This window comes from Giraffa tippelskirchi, chromosome 5 (assembly GCF_054371585.1).
Source record: "Giraffa tippelskirchi isolate mGirTip1 chromosome 5, T2T-mGirTip1v1.2.pri, whole genome shotgun sequence".
In the NCBI taxonomy this organism is placed as follows: Eukaryota; Metazoa; Chordata; class Mammalia; order Artiodactyla; family Giraffidae; genus Giraffa; species Giraffa tippelskirchi.
The window spans coordinates 120,409,885-120,435,963 of NC_137279.1; the positions used below are offsets into that span (position 1 = coordinate 120,409,885).

Below are 26,079 nucleotides of genomic sequence, written 5' to 3' on the forward strand. Positions count from 1 at the left end.
ATTCTGGTTTCCTCGGTGTATATGCCCAGCAGTGGGATTGCTGGGTCATATGGCAGTTCTATTCCCAGTTTTTTAAGGAATCTCCACACTGTTCTCCATAGTGGCTGTACTAGTTTGCATTCCCACCAACAGTGTAAGAGGGTTTCCTTTTCTCCACACCCTCTCCAGCATTTATTGCTTGTAGACTTTTATAATCATTCTTAAATTTTTTCATATATGTGTGTATTTATAACCATCCCCCAGATAAATTGCTGTAGCTTGTGTCCAGGCTGGAAACCATCAATTTCTTCCTTCTCTGTATCTACTGCACTGAATCTGTACTGGTTTATAACAGCTTTGCCTAATCAAATATAGTGAAAGTAATGCTGCCTGACTTCTCACATCTAGCTCCCAGGACTTGAAGCTTCTGTTTGGGTCTCTTGGAATGCTTGCTCCTTAAATTGTCAGGTGGTGTGAAGCCCAAGCCAGACTTGAGAGTGGCCACGTGGGGAAAAGACAGAGAGAAAGGATCCACCAGTCACCAGCTGTTGTAGATAAGTCAGCCAAGCAATGAGACGTGAGTAAAGGAGCTTTCACGGGATTCCAACCTCAGCTGTCAACTGACTGCAACTGTCTGAAGGATCCCAACTGAGATGTGCCCAGCTCTGTTAGTTAACAACCAGAAAAGTGAAATATAATAATTATTGTTTTAACCTACCAAGTTTTGAGGTGGTTTATTAACACAGCAATAAGATAACTGGAACATGTAATAAGCATTTAAAGACAGTTCTAGTACTTCTTTATGCATTTATAATACTTAGTATAAAATTCAACACCACTCTGTCATTCTGAAGTGTAACAAATTCTACATATCTATCATCTATTTGGAGTCCCTGGTGGCTCAGATGGTAAAGAATCTGCCCACAATGCTGAAGACCTGGGTTTGATCCTTGGGTTGGAGAGTTCTCCAGTATTCTTGTCTGGAGAATTCCATGGACAAAGGAGCCTGGCAGGCTACAGTCCATGGGGTCTCAAAGAGTTGGACACAACTGAGGGACCAACACTTACTTCATTGGGAACAAAAATAAATTGCAATATTTTGTTGAAAGTTGTAAGGACTAAGCCCCGTAAGGACTATAAAATAGTACAATAAGAGTTATATACATGAATAGAATCCAGAAGCTTATATTAATGAAAAGTGGTTATATATTCATTTCAAAAAATAAACTTTATTTTTTAGAGCAGTTTTAGGTTCACAGGAAAACTGAGTGGGAAATACAGAGCATACTCATGTGCCCCTTGCTCCCACGTATGCATAGAATTCTTCCTTAGTCAACATCCCACATCACAGTGGTACATCTGTTACAATGGATGAGCCTACACGGACACATCATTATCACTTAAATCCATAGTTTACATTACAATCACTCGATATTTTACATTCTATGAGTTTGGGCAAATATATAATGACATATGTTTATTATTAAAGTATCATACCAGATACATATTATACATTGCCCTAAAAATTCTTTTTTGCTCCACCTATACATTCCTGTCTCCCCTCTGACCATTAAAAACAACTGATCTTTTTACCATCTCCATAATTTTGCCTTTTCCAGAATGTCACAGAGTTGAAATGATATATAGTATGTAACTTTCTCAAATTTGCTTCTGTCACTTAGTAATATTCTTTTAAGAGATTTCCCTGTCTTTAAGTGGCTTGGTTATATACTCTTTTTGAAAAAAAAAAAAAAACTCTGTTATATTTTCTTATCCCTCATTCATTCTTTAATCTGTTTAAATTTAGTTTATATTCTCATTCCTCTATGGAACCCTGTGCTCTTAAATATATGCATGCTAAGTCACTGCAGCTGCATCTGACTCTTTGCAAACCTATGGACCATGGCCTGCCAGGCTTCTCTGTCCACGGGATTCTCCAGGCAAGAATACTGGAGTGGGCTGCCATTGCTTTCTCTAGGGGATCTTCCTGACTCAGGGATCAAACCCACGTCTCTTATGGCTCTTGAATTGGCAGGCAGATTTTTTACCACTAGCACCACCTGGGAAGCCCCTTACTCTTAAAGGTCACAAAATACTTCCCAGTCACAAAATCCAGAGCCTGTTCTGCAACAATGAATATTGCTACTCACTATCTCCTTAAACTCTCGCCTATGGCTTTGTGAGATTGTCTTTTTTTCCCTCCTCTATCTTTCACTGCTCATTTCTTCTTACACACTCTTTGAGGGTAGATATTCTTCAAATGGTTGTCTTTGGTCTTCTCTGTACTCTGTATTACCAGCCCAGCATCTTTCTCTCACAGCAATACTGCATGCTAAGTTGCTTCAGTTGTGTCCAACTCTTTGCAACCCAATGCCTGTAGCCCCCAGTCTTCTCTGTCCATGGGATTCTCCAGGCAAGAATACTGGAGTGGGTTGCCATTTCCTCCTCCAGGGGATCTTCCTACCCAGGGATCAAACTCGCATCTCCTATGTCTCCTGCAACGATAGGCAGATTCTTTACCACTAGCACCACCTGGGAACCCCATATTATCTTCTACCTAAAATATCTGAGACTTCCCTGGTGGTCCAGTGGTTAAAAGTTCACCTTCCCAAGCAGGAGGTGTGGGTTCAATCACTGGTCAGGGAGTTGATTCCACATGCCTAGTGACCAAAAACTAAAGCATAAAACAGAAGAAATATTGCAACAATATTCAATAAAGACTTTAAAAATGGTCCATATTGGGACTTCCCTGGTGGTCCAGTGGTTAGGAATTCGCCTTGCAATGCAGGGGACATAGGTTCAATCCATGATAAGGGACTAAGATCCCTTTTATATGCTATGAAGCAACTAAGCCCATGTGCCACAGCTAGAAAGTCTATGCACTGAGGCTAAAGATCCTTGTGTGCCACAACTAAAACCCTACACAACCCATTAAATAAACCAATAACTTAAAAAAAATGGTCTACATTAAAAAAAATCTAAAATAAATAAAATGATAATCTCTCTTGCCCTTATATTCAGCCAGTTACCAAAATCAATCCATTCTCCCTCCCTGTTCAGTTCAGTTGCTCAGGCGTGTCCAATTCTGCGACCCCATGGACTGTAGCACACCAGGCTCCCCTGTCCATCACCAACTCCCAGCACCTACTCAAACTCAAGTCCATCCTGTTGGTGATGCCATCCAACCATAACCCTCCCTGTTACATTTTGCAATTGTCACTTCTTTCCATTTCTTCGGTCTCTTTCCTAGTTGAGGATCTCACTAATTCTTGTTTAAATAATGGCAATAGAGTTGTAGCCAATATCTCTTTTCCTTAAGCCTATTTCCTTAGTCCATTTTATTCACTCCAGCTTGCTGCCTTGCTGGTTAATATCTACTTCAATGTTATTTGAAATACAATGGATATTCATTGCTTCAGGAGTAAAATGCCAGAATAATTAATGATGATTGGGAAAACTTATTTTTATACACAATTACTAATAACTTGTAAATGGATAAAAAATAGTTAAACTTTTTAATTTACATCAGATAAAATTTATCAGGTGAAATAAAATGACAACATATTCAATAAATTGAATATCGGGAGAGAGTGACTTAGATAATATAAAGAACAATATTATACCTTTTTTGGGCAAAAAATACTTATAAAATTACAAATTATAATGCAAAGTAGAATTATAGATGTTCTATTATATCATAATTCTAATCATTTTAATAGTATTTGTGCACTGACCTTCCAATTTTAGTAAAATTTTTGTCAGTTTATTCAGTTATTCATTTAATTAATGAGTGTTTTATGGAAAGGCTTTCTTTGGTATTATTCATATCTTGAGAGTTTGTTTTATAAAGCAGAATTTTAGTCTCTCAAAATTTCCTCAAAATATAGAAAAAGCTACAAACTCATGTACAATGTATATGTTATCTTTGAGCCAAAATTAAACATGTATAAAGCTGAAAGAATTAGAAAAACACTAAGTATTCAAAATACATTAAAAAAAATTTTATGTTACTAAATTTGAGATTGAGTACATGGAGGTTGCAAATTTACATTAAAACCTTGCCAAAAATCTTTTCCTTGGAAGGAAGATTATGACCAACCTAGATAGCGTATTTAAAAGCAGAGACATTACTTTGTCAACAAAGGTCTGTCTAGTCAAGGCTATGGTTTTTCCAGTAGTCATGTATGGATGTGAGAGTTGGATGGTGAAGAAATCTGAGTGCCAAAGAATTGATGCTTTCTAACTGTGGTGTTGGAGAAGACTCTTGAGAGTCCCTTGGACTGCAAGAAATTCAACCAGTCCATCCTAAAGGAGATCAGTCCTGGGTGTTCATTGGAAGGACTGATGTTGAAGCTGAAACTCCAATACTTTGGCCACCTCATGCGAAGAGTTGACTCATTGGAAAAGACCCTGATGCTGGGAAGGATTGGGGGCAGGAGGAGAAGGGGACGACAGAGGATGAGATGGTTGGATGGCATCACCGACTCGATGGACATGGGTTTGGGTAAACTCCGGGAGTTGGTGATGGACAGGGAGGCCTGGCGTGCTGCGATTCATGAGGTAGCAAAGAGTCGGACACGACTGAGCGACTGAACTGACTGAATTGAGCTGAACAGTTGACAATGAAGACTATTTGAGTTTCTTTTCTAAGTACAAGTCCTGGATAGAAAAATTCCTTCTAGAAAATATATCAGTGAAAATCTTGCTTTCTTATTTGTATTTCGTCTTACACAAGAAGATAAATGGTAATATTAAATGTATTGTTTCAGCTTCTTGCGCCTCAGCTTTTTGGAACAAAGAATCAAGTAGTAATAATCCTGAACAGGCAGCATGATGGATCAAAGATAAATTCAATTGTATGTTGTGTTGGGAATATAGTCAATATAACAACTTTAAATAGAATATAACCTATATAAGTTTTGAATCATTATTTTGTACACATGAAACTAATATTATAAATAAACTATACCTCAATTTAAAAAAAAAGAGTGACCAAATCTCTCCATTTGTCCTTGACAATCCAGGTTTATGCTTGTTGTACCAGTATAATTGTTAATGGAAATTTCCTTTCAGTATTAAAAGTTTCCTAGCTTAAATAATAAATTATATACTCTACCTAGTTCAGTTCAGTTCAGTTCAGTCGCTCAGTCATGTCCGACTCTTTGTGACCCCATGAATTGCAGCACGCCAGGCCTCTCTGTCCATCACCAACTCCCGGAGTCTACCCAAACCCATGTCCATTGAGTCGGTGATGCCATCCAACCATCTCATCCTCTGTCATCCCCTTCTCCTCCTGCCCCCAATCCTTCCCAGCATTAGGGTCTTTTCCAATGAGTCAACTCTTCGCATGAGGTGGCCAAAGTATTGGAGTTTCAGCTTCAACATCAATCCTTCCAATGAACACCCAAGACATATTAATCAAATAAACTGTATTGTCATAGTTGGGATATTGATTTTAAAAAATCAACTATAATAAAACATTTGAATACTGAAAAAAAAAATCAAACAGTAAAGGATGAATTCAATTGTAATTTTGCTTACTTGCTTGCTGAGAGATTTCTGGGTCTCAGTCAAGTAGTAACAGTGAATGTGATTGAATCAATACTGACAGCATAGAAAGTTAGTAAAAAAAAAAAAATAGTCACGCGGTTGTCATCAACACCAAAACAAACATGACTTGTCTATTTGGCATCAAACTTTTCCCTGTGATCTGTGAATCTCAGAGGAGAAACTGAGAAGCATTGCTCCCAGAATTCCCCTTCCTAGGTGGTTCTGGTTAGAGTCTGCCAGCTACAGGCACTTATGTGACATTGGAATGGCAAGGAACAGAAGCTATTACTCTCCAAGGGCAATGACAGATAGATGTGTGGGCTGACAGTGGACATAAACTTCACAGTAGCTTCTGGATGAGTTCCTGCAAATTACCTTCTTTGGTCCCATAGACAACTGAGATAGCTAATGGTGCTTGCTGGTAAATTACTTGATTTGGTGCTCCAAGTTTACATAGCTTGTGGGAACTTCCAGGAAGCTCTTGAGAGCCACAAAATCTTCCAAGAAAGTTTTCTTGAAGCCAACCACCAACTGGACCAATTTCCCTTATCTTTCTCAGTCCTTCCAATGATTGTGGACGCCTCTAATTTCCATATTAAAACGCTTCATTTTTAGGGTACATAGAGTGCCTTTTGTTTTTCTATATGTACTTTGTTTAATATAATGTGGAGTTTACTAAGCATTGTCCACACTGTTTTGATAAACTGTTCAAAAATTACTATGTACTGTATTAATATAATTATTAGCCAAAACCAACAAGGCATATTATCTATGAGACCTTTATAAACTATCCTATCACATACTTACACAATGTGTTAAGACAAGATGGAATAGGAACTCTAACTTTCTAAAAGAATGTTTAAACAAAACAGTCTTAAAAGCTTTTCATATAAAAAATATTAACAGAGCAGGCCTTATAAAACTAAATATTGGCTGCTTTCGGAAGAAGAAACACATTTTGAAACCTCCTAAAGAAGTAACAAATCTGACACGCCTTAAGAACACAAAATTTCTTAAATAATATGCGCTAAATATTATCCTTCATTCTACTGTGGATGTAAACTTTCTTTTTTGGCTATGCTGGGTCTTCCTTGCTACACAGGGTTTTCTCTGGTTGCAGCGAGGAGCGGGGACTACTTTTTGTTGTAAAGTGCAGGCTCCTCACTGAGGTGCCTTCTCATGTTGCGGAGCACAGTCTCTAGGCATGCAGACTTCAGTAGTTGCAGCACATGGGCTCAATAATTAAGGCTCTCGGACTCTAGAGCACAGGCTCAATAGTTGTGGCACCCAGGTTTAGTAGCTCTGCAGCATGTGGGATCTTCCTGGACCAGAGATCGAACCCAGGTCTCCTGCAATGGCAGGCAGATTCATTATCATTGAACCACCAGGGAAGACCTGATGTAAACTTAACCTTCTTGATTTTTATTGTAAAGTGCTTTCTAGATAGACTCTAACAACCCATACTCCTGCTACCATTGTTTGAGAATGTCTATTTCACTATATCCTTGCTGACATTATGATCATTTTTTCAACTTTTTAACTAGTAAGATTGCCATAACATTTTAAAGAAAGTTGTTTCCTTTGACCTTTGCATCACTGGTATTCATAACATTAGTCTTATCTAGGTAATTAAACACAAATCTAAAAACTCAGGAACATGATATTATTCTTGATTCTGTTGCGGGTTTTTGAATCTGACAAAATATTTGTTTTCAGTTAAAAAAAGAAATTTTCAAAAAGGACTGTTAGTTCTCACTCTTCTTTTTCAAAATAGTAACTTTTAAAAAATAAGAACAGAGCACAGACAAGACGGTGCCGCCAATGCAGGTCTCTTCCTCATCAAGGTCGGCCACTACTCTGCTCTGCTCCTGGGCTTGATCTGTGAAGCCAAGTCTACCTGAAACACTGGGCAGGAGAGGAGAGGGTAGCAGCTGAGGAGAAAGAGAAGCAGGGTGAGCTGAAATGCATTCAGAGAGAATTGGCAGAAGCCCAAGAGGACAGCATATTCAAGTGATCCTCCTTTTCTCTGGAGCAGTGTGAATGAATAAAGCTTTCTGTCCTCTGTGAATGAATGAATGGATGAATGAATATGTAAATAGATAAATAAATAAAATATAGCAGAGAAAGTTGATACATTTAAATATGCTAAATCGATAGTGAATATTTGCTTAATCATTGGTTCAACATTTGTTGAGACCCACTAACATGCCAGGCAGGTGTGAGGAATCAGGGCTGACGCCAGAGACCTCACCCTCTGGTAGGGGACACAGACTAGCAATCAGGCAACATGCAGCTCCGTGTGTCTTTATCCAAAGAATCTGGGTCACAAGTGTCTCAGAAACAACACTATTTGTGGATTTTTTAGGAAGGTAAGACAATACTTACATATAACCAGAAATGGCTTCTGATGGAGCCTGGGACAGCCTCCCAATAAACAAATACAGCAACACTTCCCTAGCAGAACAACATTATGATTTTGCTGTTAATATGTTTTGGCAACAATTTTAAAATAAACTTTTGGTTTTCAGAGCTTTTCGGATTTTGGAGTTGTAGATAAGGGACTGTAAACTCGAAAATGGTGTCATACATTCTAAGAGAGAGGTAAGAACAGAGTACTATGGGAATGTATGGGAACGGCACCCAACCAGACTGACAGGGTCAGGAAGATGAGTGGAGAGAAAGTAGAGGTTGGCATATAGATGCCAATGAAATGCAAATGTTTTGTTGTATTATTGTTCCGGGGAGATGCGAGAGAAGTTGAGGGAGAGATGATCACCTGATGATGAGCTCTGAAAGATTGCTTTTGGGTTTTCTTACTTTATTGTTGTGTCACAAACTGTCAGATACTTCTTTTTGCTGTGTTACAAAGTTAACGATGAAAATACTAATGCCTGGACTATTCAATTTCCTTACTGGTAGAATAAAATATATTGCAAATCTGTGAAATAGCAGTATGTCATTTAAACACTCAACTATTTCTTGCACATCTATGCTACCATACATGTTTTTATACCTTCTCACATTGCTCTCTCTGGCCCCAGACAGGCTAGATATTATACCACCATGCAGAAATGGTTATCTCACTCTCATATCTGGAAACCTTTTAGAGTGCCCCACTGGGAAGGAGTGGGGAGATTCTATATTGCTCTCTCTCTCTCTCAATATATACTGTATAGGGCAGGAATGGGTCATCAACTTACAAACAAACTTGTGCAGGAACACAAATACAAGGAAGCTTTGTGAGGATGGCAAACTTAGTGGTAAAGGACAGGAGGGGCAAAAAGGATAAATGCCAAGCTCAGGAGAGATGTATGAAACAACATGAGACAGACCAGTCAAGAGCTTACACTGAAGATGCTTTTTGGATTGAAATGTAAGGAAAGCAGATCTAGAACTAGAATCCCTTTAACATGGGCTTTAAAATATCTCAATATGTGAAATATTTGTATGTGACGAGTCACTTCTAAAGTATGTTTTGCTTAATATTTTAAAGATTCTGCTTTTCCAAGCTCAACTTGCACAAATTATTTGCACTATTTTTCAAGGCAGCCTTTCTTAAGTAAATGCCAATTCAGGACCTGATCAAGTTATACATTAGCCAAATTAAAAGAATCCATTGGGAATTTATTAAAAAGTAACCAGCACAGAAGATAAACCTTAAAATTAGTCGTTAGAAAATAGAATCAGGGAAATTGAACCAATATGATTTTACTATGTTGTCTTATCATCCTTATGGATGTAAAAATTTTTTTAAATCCTTGAAACCTATCCAACAGTTCAATAAATATACCTTTAAAATAGTTAAAAGCTCTAGGACACTCCGTGGTTTCCACACTGCAATGTATTTACAAAGTACAAAACATCAGCTATTTATTTTGCCTAGCTAGGACAAAGGGCACTGAATATTAAAACTTCAAAAATGGTCATTTGAATTGTATTATGACTATGCAAACCACATGAGCCTGACTAAACAAGAAAAATGCAAAATCCTTTTCATTTCTTGTTCCTTAACTTGAACTCTAATATGAGGGCAAGGACAGAAAGAGAGGCATCTAACATCTCTTTCCCTTTCTTTTTCATACATCCTAAAATACGGTGGATCCTAATTCTGCTAAGGTCTCTTTAATGCCTCCCATCTCTAAATATAGTATTTACCTAACTGGCAATTTATTTCAGTGACAGTTAAAAAGAAAAAAGCTGTTCCATAGGGAATCTAATTTTCCTGAAGTAAGATTGACATAAATCTTTGATTGTGAGTATATTGGGGCAGTAGGGAATAAGAAGGAATTAAATTTTTTTTTGTGCAAACGGGGGACTGCACTCCCTGAGATAATCTTATTTTTTAAATAGGTTTTAAAGATTAGGAAAATAAGGCTCAGAGGTGGAACTACTAGTCCACAGTGGAGACACAGTTCATGGAACGCCCAGTCAAAATCAGAATTCAGATCCCTGCACAGTATGCTTTTATATCATATATGGCAGGAAATACATTTTCTCAAACGTGTTTATTCCCTCATGCATTAAAACAAATATTTATTAAGTAGTGATTTAGTTTTATTTAGTAGTACCTATTGAATGTCAGATGCTGCACAGGAGATATAGCAGTAAACAAGTCATAAAATAATCCCTCACTTTACAGACTACATTTAGGTGGAAAAGACAGAAAATAAACAAAAGAAATAAGTAAAATATATAATAATTTTAATGGTGGAAGTACTATGAAGAAAAATAAAGCAAGAAGGGAGCCAAGGCACAAAGCAAAGAGAAACTGTAAATTTAAATAAGTTGGTAGAATAACTACACTGGAAAAGACATTTGAACAAAGACTTAAAGGACATGAGGCACTGGACATGTTAATATCCAACAGAAGAGCATTCTAGGAAGAGACATAAATGCAGAAACCCTCATCTGAGAGGGTATCTAGCATATTCAAGGAAAAACAAGGAGAGCAGTGTGGCTGCAGCAGGGGGCAAGGCAGAGAGTACAGGAAATGAAGACATATTGTATAGTATAGGGTTTGCCTGCCTTTCATTCTAGGTGATGCTAGAAGTCAGTGGAGCATAAGCAGAAGATTGAGTGAGTGAAGTCGCTCAGTCGTGTCCAACTCTCTGCGACCTCATGGACTGTAGCCTACCAGGCTCCTCTGTCCATGGGATTTTCCACTCAAGCATATTGGGGTGGGTTGCCATTTCCTTCTCCAGGAGATCTTCCCTACCCAGGGATTGAGCCCAGGTCTCCCACATTGTAGGCAGATGCTTTACTGTTTGAGCCACCAGGGAAGTCCACGAGCAGAAGATTGACAGGGTGTAAATTATATTATAGTTAAATCATGTTGTTTGCTCTCAGAGAGCAGAAGTCTGGAGATGCGATGGTGGAAGAAAGAAGACTGGTTCAGAAATTTTCAACAATAATCACAATGAAATGTGGGAGAGGCCAGACTTACAGAAGAGAAAGTGTTGATATATGGTTAGTTCTGGAGATATTTTGAAGGTTAAGTCAAGAGGATTTCTTGACCGTTTGGGTATGAGTGTGAGAAAGGAGAAGAGGAGTCAAGAGTGACTCCAAAGCTTGTAGCTGAGCAACTGAATGAGGGAGTTGTCATTTACTGAAATGCGGAAGGCTTTAAGAACAACAGATTGTGAAAAGACTGGAGAATTCCATTTTAAATATGCTGAGTTTGAGATAGTGTTTAAGATATCCAGGTAGAGATCAAGCAGTCACTTGTACCTACAAATCAGGAGTTCAGGCAGAAGGCCTGGACTGGAGATAAAAATGTGGGATCAGTAGCTTATATGTGATATGCCAGCTGCAAGGTTGGATGAAGTTATTAGGGGAGCAATTATGGACAGAGAAAAGGTCAGAGGACTGAACTCTGGAGCAGTCCAATGTTTAGAAATTAGAAAAATGAGAAAGAGCTGTCAGTGAAACGCAAGATTATCTATTTCAAATGCATCTTGATTACCTGAAATGAGTGCTGAAAACTGGCCACTGCATTTAGCAATCTGAATGTCATTGGTTATTTCATCAAGTGCAGTGTCCATGGAATGCTGGTTTGCTGAGAGGAGTGGGTTCAGGAATGAGGGCCAGGGGAGAGGTGTGGGAGATGGCCTGGTGTCAGTTCTTACATACTTGCCTTGATATTTCTATATGGTTGCTAAGTGTAAAGAATCTTTTAGGAATTATAACGATAACTGTTTACTAAATTCCCTTTATATTATAGGTTTGTGCTATATACTTTATATGTTTAAAAAAGAATAACTCCTTGCAACAAAATGTAGTTTACAAATGAACAGACTGATGATTAAAGAGGTTAAGTAACTTTCCCAGCACCTCATGTTTGGTAAATGGCAGAGCCAGAATTTGAATTTAGGTCTGTCTCACGCCAAGTCTTCATTCTTAACCACTGTGTTACATTGCCTTTAAATATGACAAGGCCATGTTACACTGTCAATTAAATATTAAACAGTCACGTAAAAGTAATTCTCTCCTGAGGTTGACTTCCCTGGTGGCTCAGATGATAAAACGTCTGCCTACAATGTGGGAGATCCAGGTTCGATCCCTGGGTCGGGAAGATCCTCTGGAGAAGGAAATGGCAACCCACTCCAGTACTCTAGCCTGGAAAATCCCATGGACGGAGGAGCCTGGTAGGCTACAGTCCATGGGGTCGCAAAGAGTCGGACTCGACTGAGTGGCTTCACTTTCACTTTCCTGAGGTTAAATACTAGCTTGGAAGGGAGAATGCAGAAAGGTAAATGAAGTTCCTCTCTCCTTGATGGTTAAGGTTTCTTATTCTCTAGCAGGCACAATAGGGAGAACTGAATAGGGTTGTTCATCATTTCAGCTGTCAGTCAACTCCCACCTGGTCACTATATATGAAGCCCTTTTTGATATAAAATGGTTTGATGAACCAATTTTGAAGAAATATTGTTAATTTCAAATAACTCCCATTGGGAAAAATTCAGCGCTCTGAGAATTAACAAAAAAGGAGAACCAAGGTATGTCTATAAGTCCAATACACCAAATACTAAGAGAGAAATTTGTTTGTTTTTCTTATCTGGTTGTCTTTTTGCACGAAAAGCAGTGATACACCTTAGCAGAGGAGAAGTGAAGTGAAGTTTTAGTTGTTCAATCATGTCCGACTCTTTGTGACACGGACTGTTGACCACCAGGCTTCTCTGTCCATGGAATTTTCCAGGCAAAAATACTGGAGTGGTTTGCCATTTCCTTTTCCAGGGGATCGTCCCAATCCAGGGATTGAATTTGGGTCACCTGAATTGAAGGCAGATTCTTTACTAGCACAGGAGGATTTGTGGTAAAGTGTGACGGACAAATCTCCTAATACCCTGTAGGCCCACTTCCTATCCACACCTTCCATTCACCTTCAAGTGGTGCTTTTATTTACCCTCATACCCAGCTACTGAACCTTGTCTTGGGCCCCGTGGGATAAGAGGAGGGTAACATCAAACAAAATGTTGACGGAGCTCTGCATGGCTATCAAGAGAAACACAAGAGTATCAGAATTGTCTCTGTTCTGAAAGCCCGAGCTTTATAATTCTGTTACAGCTTGGCCCAATATGAAGGAAAGAAAAGGGTTGAAGTAGCAAATAGACCTTCCTTGGGAACTACTAAAGCTTTGTATCAGCTGACTTTGTATTTTTTGTGTGTGGTATTAGGGAGGAAAAAAAAAAACACTGCAGTTTAGTATGATAATCATTTATTAAGTAAGGCAAGAAAACCAGAAGAGCTAGCGAAAATCTTTGGGGAATTCTGAAGAGTTTACAAACCAGCAAATGTTACCAGGTAAACAAAACAAGGGATAGCATGGTTATGTTGCTGTTCAGTCACTAAGTTTGTCTGACTCGTTTCAACAAAGTCATGAAGCACACCAGGCTCCCCTGTCCTTCCCTATCTCCTACAGTTTGCTCAAATTCATGTCCATTGAGTTTGTGACGCTATTTAACCATCTCATCTTCTGTCGTCCCCTTCTCCTTTTGTCTTGAGTCGACTCTTCGCATCAGGTGGCCAAAGTATTGGAGCTTCAGTTTCAGCATCAGTCCTTCCAATGAATATTTGGGGTTTATTTATTGTAGGATTGACTAGTTTGATCTCTTTATGGATATAGGGTAGAATTGAAACTGAGTCTCCATAAAACCGAGTTCCTCTATGGAGTTTATGATTAACCTCTCCATCTAAAACATTATACCCTTTCTAGTCCCATTCCTATGCCCCTCAGGACTGAGGAGTATCAAAGAAAAGTGAAAGTGAAAGTCGCTCAGTCGTGTCCAACTCTTTGCGACTCCATGCACTATACAGTCCATTGAATTCTCCAGGCCGGAATACTGGAGTTGGTAGCCTTTCCCTTCTCCAGGGGATCTTCCCAACCCAGGGATCGAACCCAGGTCTCCCGCATTGCAGGCGACTTCTTTACCAGCTGAGCCACAAGGGGGGATCAAAACTGAGAAGGGCCCTGCAGTGCCCTCCAGGATACAAAAGTCCCTCTGTGTCCCCTGTTTCTTGTCTGTAGAAAAAGGCTTTAGTCTTCTAGGCCTTCCTTGGGTTCCAAGAAGCAGACCCAAGCAGTTACTAACAAGGGAAGTGAGGTGAGACAGAAATGAAGGAAAAGCAGTTAAGCAAGAAAAGTAATAATAATGGTTCAGCAATAAAACAGAATCCTAGTTTCTCCTCAAGGAGTATACATAAGAATCTGATGCATATCTTTGAGTAGTTCTGCAGAAACTAAGACACTCTCACCCTCCCAACACAGGTAGAGGACAGTAACCACATGCTGACCACAAGCATGTAGAACCCAGCCTGACTGGAACCAGAAAGTTGATTAATATCCCTGAAACATCACCCTGGTACCTCACCACCAATCAATCAGAAGAAAGTCATGCACCCTCACCCTAAATGTTGCCTTTAAAAACTTCCCTGAAAGCCATCGGGGATGTCATGTCTTCTGAATATGAACTGCCTGTTCTCCTAGCTTTAGTGTTAGTTGGTATTAGTCGTTCAGTCATGTCCAACTCTGCAACCTCACGCACTGTAGCCCACCAGGCTCCTCTGTCCATGGAATTCTCAAGGCAAGAATACTGGAGTGTGTTGCCTTTTCCTTCTCCAGGGGATCTTTCTGACCCAGGGATCAAACTTGGGTCTCCTGCATTGTGTGCAGATTCTTTGCCATCTGAGCCACCAAGGAAGCCCTCTTCTTGCTTAGCACCTTGCAAATAAATGCTGTGTTTTCCTTCAACAGGACTTGGTGTCAGTAAATTGGTTTTGCTTTGTTACAGGCAAGCAAATTCAAGTTTGTTTTGGTAACAAAATCTACTCATCAGGCACCTACTTTTAATTTTATAGAAATAGAAACTTACAGTAAAATATTTGTATTTGTAAAGCCTTATTCTTCTTTTTTAAAAAGCTATACCTGTACAAAGAAAAAAACTAAAATATAATAGTGTAAATTGTACAAAGTTTCCCTGACTGTTAGGTCTTCAATTCTTTTCCTCAAAGGCAACCAGTTTCTAGTTCCTTATATATCCTTCTATGTATATTTTATGAATATATCCACATTTATTACCTATATCTTTGGAATAAAAACAATTGATTCTTTCTTGATACTTTCCCTTTACTTTCTCACATTCTGTGGATTTTGGTATGGTAATCATATCCTATTCTGAAAAATAAATAACATGACGTTTTTCCTCTAAAATATTAAAACAATTCATAAATATTTAAACACTTAAGTTGCCCTTTATTTTCAAAATTTTACTTCACAATTTTCCACAGAATATGCTTGACTTTGTCAGAGATCAGAATCTTAAGGTCAATATTTGCCCAGACAAAATCCTTAAATGTTTCCTGTTCACTGTTCTTGCAATCACTGCATTTAGTATAAAATTAGAACATGGTGAGAAACCAGTGCTTATTAATTTAACACTGTTCTTTGATAGAGCCAGCTTTATGAATGCACCTAACAGAGGCTGTGTTAGGTGACTTGCCTTTGATTTCTAGTCTTTCTTTATATAGTCCTTTAATATTTTATGAATCCAAGGAACAATTCAGTACAAAACTGAAATACACAAGCTGGAAGAAGAGAAGAAAAATGAAGTCCCTGTATCCTTTGAAAATGAAGGCACAGAAATACATTGCATTTTATTTACCCTTTCATTTCTTCACTGGGTGTCATAAATGTGTTTCTCTGATTTACCTGGATGCTACAGCATATACAGAGGTGGGCAGAAAATTTTTTCATGCTCCTTTTCCAGCTAGAGAACATTTGGATGACTCAGGACCTCCCCTCTGGCTAATGGTAAGTAGTCTTTCAAAATGTGTTTAGCTTTTTAACAATAATCTGGCAGCTTTTGAGGTCTTAAGAAAGGATGAAAAGGAATCTGTTAGGAGATTGGGGAGAAGGGAGAGGACACTGGGGAATATAAAGATTTGCTATACTTATACGTTATTGATTTCACAATGTAATATGAGAAAAGGCAAAATGCAGCTACTACAATCAGTTAAAATAACAGATGACATGTGCACTCAGCTGAGGTGGTTCAGGAAAATGTGCAAAGAGCCCTCTGACATAGGACTTCCTCTTACTCCAGTGTCCTCCCAACCCTCCCTAAAACAAGACACCCATTGACCTCATTTGTTTCTGAAATGGCTGTTTTTTTAAAAATTGAAACTCTTTCTCACTGAAAACTTTTGACTATATAGCTACATAATAAAAAGTTAGCCATCAACACACATAAAATATATACACTCAGTGAATTCAACTTAAGAAAATTTCCCAAAATATTCATGTAAATTTTGGGGGACTAGACAGACAAAACAATAGCTAATTGAAATTTTTACTTTCACCTAATTATTTTTGGTCATGCAAAGACATAGACTGAGCTTGGCTAAACACCAATCATTCATTTTCTATAGCTACACTTAAGAATTCAACTTGCACAGCGTATGCTAGAATAAAGAAGTTCAAATTGACATTAGACATAATGCTACAGGTGGTAGCATTTTAGCTGGAGAAAAAAAATTCCTGGGATTCTGCAAAATTGTCTATAGAAGAAAAAACTGAAAGAAATGGGATGAAATGGAGTTTATCAGATGCATAACACACAGGATGAAAAAAGATCATGGATACAAACTGATATAAAACAACAATATGAAACTACTTATAATAAATGAAAGAGAAGAAAAGACATGGTCATACCTGAATTAAGATCTCTACTTCTTGATGTCATATATATAAAATCAAATTCTACCCTTAAATATACAAGAGGACTGAATAATTGATTGGCTTCTGCTTTGCTTTAAACCAAAGACAGAGTACAGTCGTCAGGGAAAAAGCTTGTAATTATCGTTTCCTTTCTTTATAGAGTAATGCTTATTGCTTTTCACTTCTCAGGATAAAAAAGTACCAGATTTATGAGGGCTTTTTCTTCCTCATCTCATCCCTGGACCCAGTTTAAGGTTTAATCATCATCCCTTCAAAGAGTACAGCATTTCAGGTCATTTCAAAGCACTGGATTGGTGCTGATGAGAATAGGACCAAAATAAAAAAGAGATTAGCTGTCTTGAGAAATGTCCATTGTAAGTACTGCAAGAATAGTGAACCAATCAGCCAGAATAAACTGAAGTTGCCTACTGCTGTTTACAGGAAATTGTACAAAACAGTCCTGGAACAGAAGGGAATGGGGCATGTGTCATCAACTTTGAAGATGGAGAAAAAGTTTCTGTATAAGGACCTTCCAAAGAAAATAAAAATTAACACATTCAAATACATTTGCTTCACAAACACACACAAACTGAGAAAAAAAAATCTTAAAAACTAATTTGAAAATAATATGAAACCTTATTGTGGAATTTACAGTGTTCTATTCCTTTAAAAGAGTGATAAGCTTTATGGGCTTCCCAGGCGGCTCAGTGGTGAAAAAAAAAAAAAAAAAAATATGTATGCAATGCAGGAGACGTAGGTTCAATTCCTGGGTCAGAAAGATCCCCTGGAGAAGGAAATGGCAACCCACTCCAGTATTCTTGCCTGAGGAATCCGATGGACAGAGGAATCTGGCAGGCTCCAGTCCATGGGATCGCAAAAGAGTCAGACATGACTTAGTGACTAAATAACAACAATAAGCTTTATGCTGTGCCCATGATCGCAAAGATGATTAATTCTTCCAAAGATTTGACCACTAAACAGTTTTAAAAAATATGAAAATAACTACATCAGTGTATGAACTCTGGAAAATTTCTTCTCCGGTAATAAGGTCAGATAGACATTTCCTGTTTCACATTTCTAGTACACGTTGTCTTTTAAACAATAATAGTGTGAAACAATAGCTTGGCCTGAGTTCAATGCATACTAAGAAATGCCCTGGCCCTTGAAGGCTGGGATGAATCAGCCTCAAATGGCAAAGATCTCAGTGACAACAAGAAAGGCAGACTGTCTGGGGTGTGGTGGCCCTAGAGAATAAGATTCAAGAAGCTGACCCATCTAGACTTCAATCTTTGATGTTTCTTGACCATGAAGAGTGTCTATGTTTAACGTGTACATTTACATAGACAGCATTTAGGCTTGTGTCTGCAAAACTCGGCTTTTAAATAAATTTGTTTGCAAGGCAAAACTGCAATACAGAAAAAGAAAGAGTTGGCAATTCCTCCTAAATTGTTAACCAAGATTGGCCATTGTTTTCACAACTCAACCTCCTGCTCCAGCAATAATCCAGTTAACAATGAACTCTTTCCGGCTCCTTACCAAACTTTGCAACCCACTGGGTTACCCTATTCATAGGTCTTACCACTACTTTGAATAGTATGAAACAGAGCCACGCAGGAGTGGGCCCCTACTAAAGTTCGGTATTCACACACCCATCTTCAATGATGCCAAACTGGGATCCTCAATACATTTTTTATTTTTTTGTTTTTTATGCACTTGCATGCTCATTCAGGCATGTCCGACTCTCTGGGACGCCATGGACTGTAGCCCACCAGGCTCCTCTATCCATGGAATTCTCCAGGCAAGAATACGAGAGTGGGTAGCCATTCCCTTCTCCAGGGGATCTTTCTGACCCAGGGATTGACACTGGGTCTCCTGCATTGCAGGAAGATTATTTACCATCTGAGCCACCAGGGAAGACCTGAGAATATTTAGGCCAGTCATTTCCGGTGATATCTGTCGTTTCTAATCTTCTGCTACTCAGTTATGGAAAGTAGATGAAGAGAGTATCCTAAAATAAAACAAATAATTTTAGAAGTGTTAACAATGTGACCAGCATACAGAGTTAGGTGGGGCAGAATCTGAGCTGAGAAGTTACACAGAAGAAGGAATGACAATGGGGAAAAACGGTAACTAAGAGGAGGTTGCCTTTCATCCGGTACCAGAGAATGACAGGGATGAGAAAGCTGGATGTGCTCCTTAGCTAAGACATCTCCTTCACTCTCCATATACAACTCATTATCAAGCCATCCTCATTTTTTACTACAAGGGATAAAATACCTGCTATTTTTCCCCCCCAAAAGAATAAAGTTTTACTCACTTATAAAACAATAATATATATTTTTAAATTTAAAAACAATACAAAAAGGCAGAGAAAAAAACTGAAAATCATTGCCTACCCTACTACCTAGAAATAAGCACTGTTTTAATATTTTGTGGAACAGCCTTACAGATATCTCTATATATACACACATGCACATTCCTGAACACACATACAATTTTATAGAAAGTGAGGCATGTTATACAAGGAGTTGGGAAACATTCTGTTTTTACTTAACAGGTCACAGAAGTCTTTCTATTTCAATAAACATAGATATACACAATATATTTTTCACATTTTAATGGTTGTATAATGTTCCATTGATAAGAATATGTCATAATTTATTTAACGAATCTTTCATTGAAGGAAATTTTTTTTCAATTTTGACAGTTAGGACAGCACTGATACTAATACCTTGTACATGCAGTGTATGTGTAGTTGCTTCAGTTGTATCTGCCTCTTTCGCGACACCATGGACTGCAGCCCATCAGGTTCCTCTGTCCATGAGATTCTCCAGGCAGGAATACTGGAGTGGGTTGCCATTTCCTCCTCCAGGGGATCTTCTCCACCCAGGGATCAAACCTGCGCCTCCTGTGTCTCCTTCATTGCGGGCAGAGTCTTTACCGCTGAGCCACTGGGGAAGCCCCACCTTGTACATATATATGTGCTATTATGAGAATTTCTTTACTAATCTGGTAACGAAAAATAGCTCTTGTCTTTTTATTTCCACTTTTTGATAGTGAAGTTTTAACATTTTGTAGGGCAATTATATTCTTTGATAAATTGCTGTATCCATTTTTTCTATTAGAAAGTTTTTTATCTTATTGAGTCATAAGACCTCTTTGAATATTAGGAATATCAACCCTCTTATCTTTCATATCATTCAGGTGTCACAAATGTTTTCCCCAGTTTGCCCCTTGCATCACAATTTTATTATGTTTTTAGTGAAGCACTTAATTTTTACATAGTCAAATTCTTTCTTGGTTCAGTCCTGCTGAATTAATCTACAATTCCTACCAGCAGTAACCTAAATCAGATGGCTTATCATCTTTCAGCCAGATAACTGTAAAAACCTGGATTGGTCTCTCTGATCTGCCACTGGGAATCTACACTAACAGAGGTGTCAGAGGGTTCTTTTTAACATGAAAATCTGTCCAGGTCATTCTGTCTAAGACTGTTCAGTGGTGTGTGTCTCAGTGGTGTATGGCTCTTCTAGGAGTCAATAAAATAACAACTAACTATGGCAGCTATTCCTGGAGCATTATTTATCTGTGAAGATTTTTGAAGAAAGAAAGCACATTAATCTTATTTTAGGAGAAACATGGGAGACTTCCCTGGTGGCGTAGTGGACAACAATCTGCCTGTTAATGCAGGAGACATGGGTTCAATTCCTGGCCCAGGAAGATCCCACATGCCACGGAGCAACTGAGCCCATGTGCCACAACTGCTGAGTCAGAGTGCTACAACTACTGAAGCCCATGCACCTAGAGCCTGTGCTCTGCAACAAGAGAAGCCATCACAATGCGATATCTGTCCACCACAACTAGAGAGGCGCCCCCACTGCTTGCAGCCAAAGAAAGCCAGGGTGCAGCAATGAAGATCCAGCACAGCCAAAAATTAATTGATTCATTAAAAAGAAAAACACAAATATATTATGGAGCAGGATGCAAAATTCAAATGAATTTTTAAGATAAGCAAAAAGGTTTCAAAGACATATCAGTATTTAGGAGGAAACGTTTAAAAGGCAATGGATATAGAAGATAACTCTTTAGTGCTTTGACATGTACATCAGGGAGTGCCTTGTATTCACCAAAATTCATTGCCTTTTCCCCTTGTTGACATAGATTTCCCAGCCTCCCTTGAGGTTAGGTGTGACAATGTGATTGAATTCTGGCCCATGGAGGTGAAGACATTAGGGTGATCATACAATGTATTGCCCAAATCAGGACACTATTGACGGTGCAAGAGGACACTATTAATTGCTGTCCTAGGAATTCAGGGGTAAACTGGGGCATGTGATCACCGTGGGGAGAAGTGAAGTGTGTCACCCCAAGGCAGGCCCAGGCCTAACTCGCTTGTCTCTTCTCCAGTCTGTTGACAGATGGGGCAGATGCTGGAGGAAGCCTCAATGCCCTGGGTAGAGCCATGGGTTGCACTAAACTGATCTGAGAGTGAGAACACCACTTCCAGCATTTCAAACCATTGTAGTGACATCAGTTCTTGTCCTGACTAGCGCAATGGGGAATTCAAGGCTTTCTATTTGGCCTTCCCCTAGCTTTCCAGGTGCGTTTCATCATTCTCTAGCTTGAAGTTAAGCTCTAGCGAACTTAACTGCTTGCTCACATGTTTATGTGTCAATCTCTCCCACTAATCAGGGAGCTCCTTGATAGCAAAAACTTAGTCTTAATTGTCTTTGCAGCAAGTCACAACCTGGCACATAAGACATTTCATGAATATCTGTGGAGTGAAGAAATATTTACCCATGTAAGGAGTAAATTTTTCAGCAGTGGCTCTTTCATTATACTATCAGAACACATGGAAGATCTTTTATATCTGCGAAGACATGTTATTAAAATACAAGATTTTGAAAAGATGAATTAAATACTTTTGTAGCCCTAAAACATGAATAAAAAAGTATTCTTCCTCTTAGTCGTCAATCTTCCTTTATCTCTGCTTTCTCCCCACACCCCATGCACTGCTTATAAACACACACACACTCACACATGTATTTGTTCATTTCCTGGGGGAATTTTTGACTTAACTAACAATAGTAGAAGTTCGAAGAAAAAGAAAGAATTACAATTTTAAGTTCAGATCCTAATGTTGGCCAATAATCCCTGCATGAGGTGCTTTTGCTCAGCAGGGGGATTTATCTCTCCTGCTACCCAAGATGATTAAGAGTTGACTTACAATTGACAATGATGTACACTAGAGCATGTTATCAACTCAAGAAAGGGGCTTTGCCTGCATGATTTAATTAACATTAATGGTAGTTAAGCTGCACACACAGAGCATAATGTCCTCTTTGCTCTAAGAAAAGGAGGGGCTTTCAATGCCTAGATTATGAAATATTGATGAATTCATGTATGCTGACATCCATCTAAAAATGGAATTGTTCAATCTGTCACTCCTTCCCCCTATCCACATACAAAAACATAATGGCAGTCCTGAGATGAACAAAAGGAGTGATGAGGGGACGCAAATGAGGAAGGAGAATAAAAGTCAGGAAGGAAAAACACTGCAAATGAAATATGTCAGACTATAACCACAGACACACAACATCCACAAACAATCACACATACACACACACACAACACCCACTCTAATTAATGCAGCTTTGCTTTCATGCCAGATATTGGGGAAACATTAATTAGAGAGAAATCTCATTAATCCATTTCCCAGTTCATTAATTATGCATCAGTGCCAAGTTTTTGTTGGCCTGACATAAGACAATCCTGTTCCAATGAAGATCTGATGCCGCACATTGCACAACAGTTACGGGGCTTTCCTAACTCCATGGGATGGGACTTAGGACCTACTCAATTCATATGTTGTATATATTTGTGTCCTCTGATAAGTATTTTGTGATTATGAAATGTTCTTTAAGCTCACTACAATTGTTTCTTAGCTAACACTTCATCCGTCTCTGTCACAAACACATTAGGAATTCTATTCAGCTGACAAAAAAAGTGACAAAACATTGCAAATGTAATTAATGCCACTGAATTGTGCACTTAAAAATGGTTACAGTGGTAAATTTAAAGTGATATATATTTTTTCACAATAAAATTTTTAAGTAAAAGAGGCTATCTATAGATTTTTGAAGAAGTTGTTCTAGGAAGTCTATGGATGTAAAGAAAAAAAAAGTTGACAAGTTCTCAGTTTCAAAAGACCTCACAATGTGTTTCCTTGTATTCAGAGAAAATATTTTGAGATGAACTTCAGAACCCAGACAAACTCAAATGTGCAAAGATTTGAGGAAAGCAAGGATGTTTAGTGGTCTTATCAACAAATATTAATTGAGCATCTGTAAAATTCTTAGCATTGTACTAGTTAATTTGGAGCTGTTTTTGTTGTTTAGTCACTACATCGTGTCTAGCTCTTTTGCAACCCCATGGACTGTAGCGCCCCAGGGTCCTCTGTCCATGGGATTTCCCAGGCAAGACTGCTAGAGCAGGTTGCCATTTCCTTCTCCAGGGGATCTTCCCGACCCAGGGATCAAACCTGGGTCCCCTGCACTGACAAGGGATTCCTATCCACTGTACCACCAGGGAAGTCTTGTCTACTGTATTTACTGAACAGGTTTATTTACCTAAATTCTCTTCTTCATTGTATATCTGATAGGGTACATATTGGTCCCATCAGCCTTTCACTGAGCAGTTGTCTGAGATCAGCCCAGCCTGTAAGAGAGCAAGGAAGAAGCTAGCAGCGTTTCTTGCCTAACACTATATAATGTGTGGAATATGAGGAAAATCATTAAAGGCTATCTAAGGAGAGACTGCTGAGAGAAGTACCTGTCAGTGTCCAAATGCCCATCAAAGAAGGGTCTCAGTGGGTTAATGAGATCTTTGCGAGGAAACCAACTGGTTAGAGAACAAGATGCAGCAGTAGCTCCAAGCGGGTGGGCTGCATTTTTGTATGTTTCTTAATATTCATGCTCTGTCAGCAGACACAGTTTACTTGATAAAGAGACCAGAGGGTTGGGACTGATGAGGTTCAAATATCCTCCATATGGAATAGCTAATACTTCCGCAGCATTTTATACATTTGCTGAGATGGTTTTCAGGAAGAAGTTTCACATGTGTCATTTCAACTGAACCTTGAATCAAGTAGATATGAATAGTATTCACAATTTACAGATGAAGATAAGACTTGAATAATAGGCTTCCACTGTAGAAACAGCTCATCTGGGGCTTGACCTTCACTCCCTGAGTCACCTAGAAGTAAGGTCATTTCTCCAACTGGAGGAGCCAGTCTTTGGCTATGTTGTCTGCTGGGCACCTCCTGACTGGCTGGTCAGAGAAGCAGCAGTAACAGGAGCTGAACACAGGATGAGGAAGATGATGGATCCTGGAGGTCTTGGTGAACTTTTTGAGATCTCAGTTTCTCACTTAAGAGATCCTAGAAGAAAAGCAGTGGGAAATAATAGTCAAGTATGAATCCTCATTAAGTTTTTCCCTGATAAATTTTCAAATTATTTCCAACAAAATACAGAGCAATTTAGGGCATATGACTCAGAAGCAATGAAAAGAGGTTAAGTAAATTTTCAATTAAAAAACAAAAAGCCGTCTTTGCAGAGCTATCTATTTAGGTATATGCCTTGGGCTTCTTAGGAAATGTGTCTCTAAAAATAAAATCTAGAAATTTTATTGATGCTAAACCTATCTCACTCTAGCAAAAAGCAGTAACTATTCATCAATAGATACACAAACTAGTTATAAAACAAAACAAAATCCCCCAAACAAAAGCAATAGTAAGCACAATTTTAAAAAGGTTTTAAAGCCTAATTCACCTCACACTTATCTCATTGAGATGCATTTCTAATAAAATTATACTTACTGTTAAGTCAAATCATGTAACTTTTAAAAATCAACTGTATATTAATAGTAATTATATTGGTGACTTGTAGCAGAGATGTTTGGACCTCATGTTCATGGGAAATTTTAAAAATTTTAAAGTTCAATTTATACAAATATTTTTGTCGAAATATTAATAAAAGATACTTAAGCATAAACATATATTAGAATAACATCTTATGGATAAGCTGGAATGGAAACATAAGCTTAAGGGAAAAAATGATGTAAATACTTATAAAGAAAGCAGAAATATTTACTTTTTAAATGGATGGTAGGGATATTAAATTGCTATGGTATTTAGATCACATTAATTTCTATTAAAAAGGAATACAATATTTTAATTTTTAAGTACAGTATTTTCCTGAGAGAAATTATACCCTCTGTAACTATTTGCACTTATAATAAAAATTTTCAGCTGTAACAATGAGTAAGAGGGACACATACTTTTGCAAAATTCTTTTGAGCTGCCTAAATGGGAAAAGAATCTGAAAAATAGATACATGCATATATATATAATTGAATCACTTTGCTGTACACCTGAAACTATCACAACATTGTTAAATCAACTATACTCCAATATAAAATAAAAAGTTAAAAAAATTCTATTAGGCTGCATGTGAATAGGAAAGTTTAAGGACCATTATGCTTACAGGAACACAGCATTTGTCTAATATTTGTATTGGAAATGCAGTTATTTCTAAAATCCTCTGTAGAAGGCAGAAAATCATATCCTGAGAGTCAAGCATCATAGCAATGTATTACTAAAGCAAACATAATCTTCTGAAATAACTATCTGTGTCTCAGCCAATACCTCCTACTATTGGCCACCTAGTTCTTCTACAACTACATCTTAAAACCTATTTGGCAGCTCATCATGCATATCAGAGAAGAAATAAGAATTTGGGAAGCTGCTGTAACATAATAATATTAAGCCACACTATGATAAGTGATAATTCTCTTATATAATTAAAGGCACATGCATACACATGGTCACATAAGCCTTGACCCAATCCAGCATAACACATGTGGCTGACATGTAGGATTACATTAGTTTTCCAGGAGTTGCTCCTAAGGACTAATCAGGAAGTTGCTTACCCTCATGGAACAGCATATACCTAAATAAAACAGGCCAACATTGTACACAGGAACAACAACACATAAAACAGGAAATGACCATCTCTTTGCATGTTTTAATTTATCTTCAGGGCAAAGTGACAGTAAACCATTAAAGTTAAACTAGAATCAACTTTTAACAAAAATCTAGGGGAAAAAGTAGTTAAAACAAGTTTGCTAGGGCTATTAGAACATGGAGTTCTGCTACGAAAGTGTTCAGAAAAAGCTTTACAATCTAAACACACTGAAACTCCCTAGTGTAAAACACTCTAAGCTAAATTATGGGAAAAGCCAATGTCGTATCAGCACCAAACAATCACCCAGCATCAGAA

General features: G+C 38.2%; 1 protein-coding gene and 1 long non-coding RNA gene across 14 annotated transcripts in view; one reads left to right on the top strand and one right to left on the bottom strand.

Annotated features, from left to right (window-relative positions):
- The window catches only part of LOC145507181 (uncharacterized), a 349,446-nt gene that overhangs the window by 114,525 nt on the left and 208,842 nt on the right, over positions 1-26,079 (top strand). The window lies entirely within an intron of this gene.
- LOC145507178 (uncharacterized) overlaps positions 13,227-26,079 on the bottom strand; it is a 127,902-nt gene continuing 115,049 nt past the window's right edge. For 5 of the 13 annotated variants that reach the window (XR_014054663.1, XR_014054662.1, XR_014054661.1 and 2 more), the window contains 2 exons: positions 23,573-24,179; positions 13,227-14,112 (listed from right to left, as the gene is read on the bottom strand). Coding sequence is in view for 2 of the 13 variants with exons in the window: in XM_081493153.1 (XP_081349279.1) it covers positions 24,075-24,179 (105 nt within the window). In the remaining 11 variants the exon portion in view is untranslated. Of the gene's footprint in view, positions 14,113-18,637; positions 18,750-19,054; positions 24,180-26,079 lie in introns of those variants that run through there. The other 8 variants (XR_014054653.1, XR_014054667.1, XR_014054665.1 and 5 more) reach the window with 7 other exon arrangements.